Source organism: Cryptotermes secundus, unplaced genomic scaffold, assembly GCF_002891405.2.
Source record: "Cryptotermes secundus unplaced genomic scaffold, Csec_1.0 scaffold611, whole genome shotgun sequence".
NCBI classification, from domain to species: domain Eukaryota; kingdom Metazoa; phylum Arthropoda; class Insecta; order Blattodea; family Kalotermitidae; genus Cryptotermes; species Cryptotermes secundus.
This window is the reverse complement of record NW_019735565.1, coordinates 541744-552144: the sequence shown is the minus strand read 5'-3', so window position 1 is coordinate 552144 and position 10401 is coordinate 541744. Positions and strand designations below refer to the sequence as shown.

Sequence of the window (10401 nt, the reverse complement as noted above, 5' to 3'; positions counted from 1 at the left end):
TTTACAATTTTAATCTCGTCCCTCAATTCTTCCTCACTTTTTCCTAACAGTTTCAAGTCATCCATATACAACAAGTGACCTTTATTATTATTATTATTATTATTATTATTATTATTATTATTATTATTATTATTATTTCTGGTGAGCGTAATGGATGATGGCCCTTGTGGTTTCGTTGGTCTGGATGGCCGGAGTTATGTCATGGTCTTCTTGTTATGTATTTCTTTATATTTGCAACTGATATATTTCTTTGTTCAATTATTCATTTATATATATATATATTCTGGCTTTACGTTGTTACATTATAGCCATTGTAAAAACCCAGTACGCCGTGTCGCCGTCTATCGATACCCACCTTAGAACAGTCGGTGTTTAGAAACCAAGCACTTCCGTTTCCCCTAGACTGCTTGGTATCTTTGCATTCGAGTATGGGATTCTCGTATCAAATAAAAAATGTAATTTTGTGCAGCTGTGTTCCTTTGATTTGTCTGCTGCTATCCCTACCTACGTGCAGCTGTGTTCCTTTGATTTGTCTGCTGCTATCCCTACCTACGTGCAGCTGTGTTCCTTTGATTTGTCTGCTACTATGATCATATGTGCTTACTGCCTTTAGGTCATGCCATTGCCCCGAAGACATTGTCCTCTCGTCTAGTCTACCTCATGGTTTACGTCACAGCTGTTATCATGACGACGTCATATGCGGCCACCTTTATCTCGTTCCTTGCTGTTCGGAGATACAAGCTACCCTTTGAAGATTTCGAGGGCCTCCTAAAAGACGGAAGTTACCGCCTCGGATTAAACCGTGCAACTGGACATCTGCATCTCTTTCAGGTAAATACATGACTGCGTGGAAGTGTAACATGGAAGTGAGATTTCAGATTAAAGTATACCTGCCCAATTTCGTGATATAACTTACACTTATGTCGTGGTTCAGCGCTCTGAACTCGCCATAAATTGAAGTATATATTTCACAGTTAATTTGAACAATCCCCTTCCATATATAGTTCGGTAACTTCACCATCTGTGGAATACCATTAAACTTTGCGGCACTTTATCGTGGCCTGTCGAACCACGAAACATGGTGTGTCACGATACTGGGAAAGTTTTCCGTATATTAATTAGATATCGGAGTTAATATTTAGAGCTTTCGATCATGTTGAACTAAAAAGAAAATGGCACCCTAAGTGCTCAATACTGTGCTAATAAATCAGCACATTTGATGCTAATGTGAAGTCTCTTTCATGGAAATGGGAATCGTGTAGATGCCCACATTTCGAAGATACTTAACCTTCCATCTTCAATGTGAAAAACTGTCCAATGGCCCCTGTCGATAGCTATAGCACAGATCCTTAGATTCCTGGGAACAGTTCGGTTAGATCAAATAATTCCATCTATGTCTAGGTCTCTCAAGTTATCACTACCCTTAAGGATTTACGACTACAATTATTTAATGCATTTAGCATTTCTCCCATTCGCACTACATATCCTGCCAATTTCATCCTTATTTATTTGATAACCCTGAAGAAATTTCGTGACGAACACGAACTATGGTTCTCTTAATGACTCGGTTTTCTTCAGCCGCTCTATACCTCGTCTCTCTGGTCCAGATACTATCTTCAGAAATAACTTACTCAGTGTATTTCACTTAGGATGAAAGATACAATTCTATACCAATGAGCAGTAACGGATAACATTATACTTTCAAATCTAAAATCTTTATGATTTTAAACTGGAGTCGAAAAGAAACAAGATTCTGAAGCGAATTAGGCCTCTAGCAAGTATTACCCATTTTTAATCTCATCTTAATTTACTGAATTTGAGCCACTCATGTACCTATTAAAAATATTAACTTTTGCGCTGTAACGCCGTGTAGTCTGGTGGAAGTTCAGTGACGTTTCGGAAGATCGTACTGCCTGGAGCTTCAATATCGAAGAGTGAGCCTAACAAGCAACCAACAAAAGGAAGCCGCCTCCTTCATGCCGGTTTCTTAATTAACTTAACCTTTGACCCTGAAGATGTCGGTAAGCTTCCACCTGACTACACTTAGCTATACCCTATAAATTTTCAGTTCGGAATGAAATGACGGTCAACACAACTAAGTTATAATATAATCATAATGGATATTATAACATAACTAGCTTAAAACAAAATCTGGTACCAAAATACGAACGTATAAATATAAATATGTACTTCAAATAAATTTGGTGGTGCAAAATATAAAATGTTATGGTTCCCGAGACACAACGGCATTCGAGTACAATTTCGTGAGTGGCCTTATATTTATATTAGGTTTAAAATGTCGTACTGTCAAGTGTAGGATGGTACGCGCGACAAAATGACGGGTTCTAGCTCGATGATTGGATTTATTGGCACTTCGGTTACAAGTTTTCTTAATCATACTTAAATTACAGGAAATACAACGCTATCGCTGATTTACACGCTTTCAATTTCACCGTTGCACACACACTAGGATTCTCCGTCTTCACTAGTCGTCTCCTGGCAACGGATCTCAACACAGAAACTAGCACAGTCTCACTGAAATACACACTCCCAGCATTACAGATAAACACAGTCTTCAGATCACAATTTAAGTCTTCACAGATCTTCTACGAACTTCCCGTGGCTGTCTACTATCGAGAAATCTCTCACTGTAACTTAAACACTGAAATCTGTTCAAAGTCAAAATCATTGCGACTGACGGTCGGTCATTCAGTAAGCCTTGGTGTCCAACCCCATCTGGGGCTCAAGACAAGATATTAATTACTGTCTGACAGTTGCGATCTTGTTTTTGTGGTGCAACCTCTCTGACGGGAGGACGGGTCTGTCTTTTCTATATGCTGCTGGCCCTTGCCAGTGCAGTCTTTCTCGGGTCCGAGTCCCTTAGTTTTCGCGAACATATTTTACTGTCTCAGTTTTGAGGCTTCCCTTTTCGTCGCCTCCTACGACTCGCAGGGTCACGTTGGAGGTATTCGATCCCGCCTCCACGCGGGTTTCTGTCTCTAACTTTCGTTATATAGCCTCCGCAGGGACCACACAGAAAACATCCTCCATTGTTGTAGAAGAGTGTTTACCGTGACATTGCATAGCAACGGTCGCGGCACGGACTCCATAAAGAGCCAGTCACATGATACCCATCTCGCCAATCCATTGGCGCGCTGACTATTACCTAGCAACGAACCATAAACATTTATCATATTGCTGGGTGCGCTTACGCGACTGAAGGCTGTTTACAAGTCGCTGCCTAGAAACGCTCTTGCCATCCACGTTAAAGTACGAACTTCACATTGTACAATAACAGATGAACACTATAACCGACACGCCTCCTAATTTTTATATGTCTACAGGACTCAGACGATCCTCTGATGAGGCAAATTTATACGGATCTAATCGAACCAGAAGTACGTTCTAATGCTTTACCTCAGACTGATCTGGAAGGCTTGCGGAAGCTATGTGACGAGTCCAAATATAGCTTCCTTACATTGGACACTTCACTGAAAGGATTAGAAAAGGAAATACCCTGTAATATTGTGGCTATTCCACGCGCCTTCCATACCACGACTCTGTCTATGCTCATCAGCAAGTCAAGCAGCTACAGAACTCTCTTCACTGACCAGTGAGTATGCTCTATAGACGGGGACTGAGGTACAAGTCATATGAAAGGTACTGCTTTCAGGATGTAACGCCGTGTAGTCTGGTAGAACACCCCAGAAGACAGAATCCACAGTCGTTTCACAATTCACACAGGCATCATTTCATTAAAGTTATGTTTCAATGACTATACGTAGGCCGGGATAGCCCAGTCAGTATAGGAACTGGGCTACGGGGTTGATCTATTAATTGGGGTTCGATTCCCGGAAAGGCTATCGTCTAGATCGAACCTGGGACTCAGCTATTCTCCTATCCAAAGTGTACCGGCGGGTACTTTCACGAGATTTAATCTGCCAGAACGTGAAGCAGAAACTCACCTCCATCTAGGATCGAAATTAAGAACATGTGGCAATAACTCTCCACTTCCTCATACGTCTTCATGGCGTAGTGTTTAATTAGGTACAGCGATAAATGTGCGTATGTTTATACGTGTTCATGTCGCTGAGATGTAGGGATTATACTTGAGTATAAGAATACTAGCCTAATTTACTTACAGTTCTGCGTGCTACATAGGCCAACATGCACAAATGAACTGTAAGAGCACAGCTAATTCTGGGCTCTCCAAGGATTGGCTACCGGTGTTAATACATGATGGATTTGAGGATCTCATAGAAATGGCCGTGAAGAATACTGTCTTCTAGGATGTGACGCCGTATAACCTGGTACTATTTTGCCGATGATTCGGAGGACTATACTGCTCCTAGCTTCAGGACAGACTGCTCGCATCCTAATAATTTGTTCCTTAGTTTATTCTTTGATTCTCAAGACTGAAATGGTACATTCCTCCGAAACGTCGCCGAATTTAAAAAAAATGCATTTCAGGTAATTGGCTATTAAAATCTCTTAAAATGAAGAAAATATGTTAAGGTAAAAGTAACTCCTCACGAACTTTGACTGTTGTATCGAATGGTATTTTATATATTATTATATTTTAGATTGTGGTATTGTGGGTTATGACACCGTATAGCCTGGTAAGTAGTTACTGATATTCCTGATGAATCAGTTACCTCCTTCCTCTTCTTGATGATGGAGCAACTGGTTGCCCCGAAACTTTGACAACCACACACCAGACTACGTAAGCCCAATGTAAGTCCACTGTAACCCCACAGTATATTGTTTTCCAATCGCCGCGGAAAACTGCGTCCGTATTTTTTGGAAGAAACTGGGTTAACTGTCCATGTAATTATGAAACTGGTGTTACGTGAAACCAGAAACAATGGGAATATGTCTATTTTTGGTTCGAATTACAGAATAATACAATAGTTCATCTAGGAGTTTTGTAGTTTAGGGTAAAACATTAATGAAGATTATTCTCTCCTGGGACGTGACGTCTATTAAAGGCTGTGTTTTTAGATCTGGCCTCTAGGTTTGAGGGGAACTTAGGAGAGGATTGCAAAGAAGCAGTGGGGCAGTGGTTGCACTTATATTTTTGGAGGGCGGAGAGTGACACATAACTAAGGCCTTGCTGTAACTCACACACATCCCACAATCCATATCTCAGTGGACTCGACCAAATTCACTGCGCATTCTTCCGAGAGCGGCCAGGTCTGGACACACGGACAGTAACTTGATACATGAGTACCAGTTTCAGAGTAACCTATATGTTAAACTAAGCAACCTCATTACGCAAAAGATCGCCATCCTGTAGTAACGTCAAATCCCATGAAAATAAGGGCGCTCTCTGCCAAAATGGTGTTATACTTATGTATACGTGTATTTACCATTCTAGCATGCAAGAGATCAGAAGGACGGGACTTGTAAAACGATCTGTGGACAGAACGTGGCCAACGAAGCCAAATGAGTTGCTGCAGGAGCCTGCAATTGTCGTATCGTCGGACCTTTTAGTTCTTCTGGCAAGTGGCATAACTGCTGCTCTTCTGCTGTTAACATTAGAGCTCGGGTGGAGAAGGATGAGCAGTGGCTTTCTGTCTTAACCATTAAACTTGAAATGAGCACATTCTTTTGTTTATTCAACGAGTATTTCTATAACACATGAAGAATACGTTATCCCTGTAACAGGCCGCGGAGGCCCATATGGTTGTGAGATGTTGAGGCTCCCACATTTTCTTTAGACAGTCGGCTCACAGATGGCGGTGAGGTTGTCAGTATTATGCGCCAGCCGCACCTCTCCCCCAGGAAGATTCCTGGTACTCACTTCCGTTAGAGGCTGAGGCGAACCCTAGGGCCATAGTGCGCTGGAAGGATTAGGTCAATTGAAACATCCAGTGACTTCTGGACTCGAACCCGCGACCTCCCGGCTTGTAGTATAGTGCCACTACCAACGGCTCTACCGCGTGCTCCTCAAACGCCGAGAGCCGACATAGATCAGGCAACGGTCGTTTCTTTCCAAATCCTTTCCAGTTCATCGTACATTTAGTTCATCTGATGCTATATAGGCAATAACAGCGCCATAAGCATACATATCTGGACATGGTACGCCTACTCATAAGCTTTGGCACATGCGGCGTATCTTTGGTGTTGACGTATAACCTACTTGACGTTCTGCCAAACGCGATGTGACAGCATAACATTATGCTTATTTATGGGCCAGCCAATTGATATCTGAATGAGAACAGAGATAACGCACCTCACGTGGCCGACTTTACGGCCTATTGTAACGTGGAACAAAAGCTTTCTGTTGAGATAGGAGGTTCTCGCACTTGTAACAAGTAAGAACATTGCCGCGTAAATTTGTCCCTGTGCTGAACTAATTAAGCACGACACTGTGTTCGTATCTTCAGTTGTGTTTTTTCATAGATTACCGGTGAGCACATTTTTATAAGAGAAAGCAATGGGCATAAATGATGACCATAAACATCTTAGTACATACTAAAATATGTGAATTGTTTCTTAAAACGGAAAATACGAACGAAATATATAGGAGTATTGCAGCATTACAGAAGGAACTACATAACCTACTAATTATTTCAGACTATAATAATTTCAAAAAACACTGGTTGATCCTGTTAAATAAATTATAATGTTGTGACAATAATAGGTCTCTCAGGGACTTTGCAACTTCGGCCACGAAATTCATTCCATTCTGTTTTGAGAACATGAATTTAAACAGCGTTTTTCAATTATGATTTTTTTTTATTCACAATATTGTTTGCATTGATGTCTTGATAGTTATTCGAACAATGATTCAGTAGGTGACACAGTATTCTTCTTATGATTATGTAGATAAGATAAGGCCCTGCTATGATGATTAGTAAACAAGCTGCTACGACATCCAGCAACAGATACTGATACCATGTCAAGTCCAACAACGCTGAGCGAAGATGACGGGCTCCATTGTGTCGAAGTACATATTCTGTCCACCAGATTGCTCTATCTAATGCCTTGTCAGGTACGTCCTTTGATACTGCAGAAAATTTCTGCATATTTTCTCTGAAACTAAAGAAATTGTCAATTTAACCGTTAGCCCAACTGTCTATTTATCAAATATAACCGAGATAAAGGTTATCAATGTAACGCGTTAAAATTATACACCGTAAATGTGTCATCAGCCGGTCACCGTAGCCGAGAGGTCTAAGGCCTGCACTGTCTTCGCTCGCTTGGAAACTGGGATCGTGGGTTCGAATCCCACTCAGGGCATGGATGTTTAGATTGTGTACAGGTAGAGGCCTTGCGATGACCTGATCACCCGCCCAAGGAGTCCTACCGAATGTGTAAGATCTAGAAAAACCGAAGTGAACGGAGAAGTTCATGGAGGTAGGCCTAGGCCCACCGGGGCTGTAGTGCCAAGGGGGGCACATGCATACTAAAACATTTTTAACGGAGTTCTCTCCACAGTGCAACTGTAATGTGGGGTAATACACTAAAAGTCAGCCTGACATGATGGAATAAATGATAGATCTTGACCGCAGCAAGAAGCCACTCCATGAGAAAAAAATGGAAATTACTGTGGAGGATCATTTAGTTCGGAGAAAGCCCAATGAGTGTTCTTCAAAAGAAGATTGTATTGCAACAAGAGTCGAATATCCTTTGTCATGGAGGCTATAATTCCCTCCACAGCATNCATAACAACCTCAAATACCTTTTGTTACGTTCTTCCTTTACCCAGATATTCTACCACACACTCTTTTCTCAAATATCTTCAGTCTATGTAAGTTTTGAGGTTTTCACGGCGATGACTATGAAGAAAGTCGTCTTCTGGGATGTGACACCTTGAAGATCTTGTGTAAATCGACGTTCCAGAGGAACGAATCGGTTCCATTCTTCAACACCCTTCATAATATGTGAGAACATCAAATCCAACTAAGCATTTTAATAACGGCAATTGTAATAAGTCATGACATAATTTCGTCCGCTAAAACTCTAGGTTCGTGGGTTCGAAACCCGCTCGATTCATATCTGCGTTTCTTCTGTTTGTGTTGTCATGTGTTGGTAGCGTCCTTATGACAGGGCTTATCCTCCAGCTGTGAAGTCCTAGCAACTGTCTGCCATAGCTCTGATGGTCATGCACCGATGCCAGCGCCTACTCCATCCTTCAAAACAATTTTGGAACTGGTTTTGTGGAGTGGCCTTTAGAGCTGCTGTCTTATTACTCCTGATGTCATCAGTGTCATCAAAATGCCTTCCTTTCAACATTTCCTTTATCTTCGGGAACAGAAAGAAGTCACTGGGGGCTAGATCCAGTGAATAGGAAGGGTGTTCCAGCACAGATATTTGTTTACTAGCTAAAAGCTTCCTCTCAGGCAGTGTTCTTTGGTGAGCTCCTTTGGCACCATATTTGCACACACCTTCATCACGTCAAGATCTTCAGCTAAGGCTTTCCTAACTGTCTCTCTGTCGATGTTCGCTTGCTCTGCTATGCTCCTGACAGTCAGCCGGCGATTTTCATGCACAATTTGACGAACTTTGCAATGCTTTCTTCAATACTGCTCGCTGCTGGCCGTTCTGATCTATCTATCTAGCTAAAAGCTTCCTCTCAGGCAGTGTTCTTTGGTGAGCTCCTTTGGCACCATATTTGCACACACCTTCATCACGTCAAGATCTTCAGCTAAGGCTTTCCTAACTGTCTCTCTGTCGATGTTCGCTTGCTCTGCTATGCTCCTGACAGTCAGCCGGCGATTTTCACGCACAATTTGACGAACTTCGCAATGCTTTCTTCAATACTGCTCGCTGCTGGCCGTTTTGATCTATCTTCATCAATGAAACTTTCTCTTCCCTCAGAAAAATGTGTCACCCACTTGTAAACTGCTGTTTTCTTCATAGCATTATCCCCATAAACGTGCACTAACATCTCCCTGATTTCGCTTCCACTCTTGCCAAGTTTAATACACTCAAAAAGAGACTGTCACAGATCAACAACAACACAGCTATGAAACGCTGATATGGCAACGTCATCAAACCATAGTGAGGCTCCTGTCCATTGCTGTAAAGACAAGAACCCGGTGGCGAGTTCACGATCTTTATTGTCAGACCAAATATATGTATCTATCTACCACCGTCCAATAAGTACTACGAAATTAACTGATTGATTTTAACGAAGCTTATTCAGAATAGAACAACGTTTCACAGTGACGAATATTTACATCTTCTGATTCACTACCAGTAGGTCTCAAAATATTTACCTATTTTTTTTAAGTAAATACTGATATGTGATTAACATTAACAAAGTTTAATATTGTGTTGTCACAGGCATTCAAAAAGCATTTACTTTCTGTTATAATAAAGAGAAATTTCAAATGAATAATTCATCGATTGCTGAATGGAGCAATTAGTCATTAATAGCATCATCGTCATCATCATGGGCAAAACAGCCCTTTTTAGCCATAAGCTTCCCAAGAATATTCTGCCGGATTTCATCCGGTTTTCACTTTTGGAATTTCGCAAACAATTTTTTTTACACAACAAGGTCGTAAGCCTTGCATTCAACCCCCAACTGGAGGACCAGGTCCCTTTGTTTATGTCCCCCAGGCGCTGGGTCCGTTTTCATAGCCTTCTCCGACTCTCAGGGCTGCGTCGGAGGTACTGCAACCCGCCTTCACCCGTGAACATTAATAGCAGAAATAAGGCCACTAATTATAATTAGTGGTCTGCAACCAAAAGACTGCATAGGATATTTTTACTGTTTCTTATAGATTTTTACTCACTTAAACCGGAAAAAATAGTAAAAAAAATCCATCACATAAATTTTTTTGCAACACTCATATTTTTAGTTTAATTTTACGTGAAATTTCTCTTCATCATGAAATCTGGTATCCTATTGTTGATTCTAAAAACCATATCCAATAATTATTTATTACTTTAAAATAATATTTATAAGAGTCGATCTAAAAAATAATACAGATAGAAAATGGGTGGGATGGGGGGTCAGTGGAAGGGGTTGGTAGGGTGAGTTTGGCGGTGTGAGGAGCTCAGGCGATCATGTCTCAACACGTTTACTTTGTTTGTAGCGAAAGGTGAGGAATCTTACTAGCTCGGTTGAGCATGTGTCAACATGCTAAATAAGTTCAGGATCTTGATTGATGTATAAGCCACTCAGTTTACATCCTGCATTCAAACGTGACTGTGCTTGTGTTTTAGCTCTGTATTATGGCTCAAAGCGGTTGTGTTATTTCTCCGGACAACTTTTGTTTTATTTGTGGTGAATACATAGTTAAAAGTCAACAAAGAAACAAGTGATTTTGTGAAGAAAGTGTATTTTGCTTATTTCAAATTGAAACTTGGGGATCAAGACAAACCTTGGGCTCCTCACAAGGTGTGCAGAAGGTGCGAGGAAGATCTTCGTTTGTGGTTTAAGGG

At 41.1% G+C, this 10401-nt stretch overlaps 2 protein-coding genes across 5 annotated transcripts in view; one reads left to right on the top strand and one right to left on the bottom strand.

The window, feature by feature from the left end:
• Positions 1–5605, top strand: part of LOC111869631 — a 7108-nt gene extending 1503 nt beyond the window's left edge. For both annotated transcript variants that reach the window (XM_023861294.2, XM_023861295.2), the window contains 3 exons: positions 614–831; positions 3345–3613; positions 5378–5605. In XM_023861294.2, the coding sequence (XP_023717062.1) occupies positions 614–831; positions 3345–3613; positions 5378–5582 (692 nt within the window). In that variant the 3' untranslated portion in view covers positions 5583–5605. The remainder of the gene's footprint in view (positions 1–613; positions 832–3344; positions 3614–5377) is intronic.
• A 244-nt stretch (positions 5606–5849) lies between these two features.
• Positions 5850–10401, bottom strand: part of LOC111869635 (UDP-glucuronosyltransferase 2B31) — a 27629-nt gene continuing 23077 nt past the window's right edge. For all 3 annotated transcript variants that reach the window (XM_033753504.1, XM_023861300.2, XM_023861299.2), the window contains exon 8: positions 5850–7044. In XM_033753504.1, the coding sequence (XP_033609395.1) occupies positions 6729–7044 (316 nt within the window). In that variant the 3' untranslated portion in view covers positions 5850–6728. The remainder of the gene's footprint in view (positions 7045–10401) is intronic.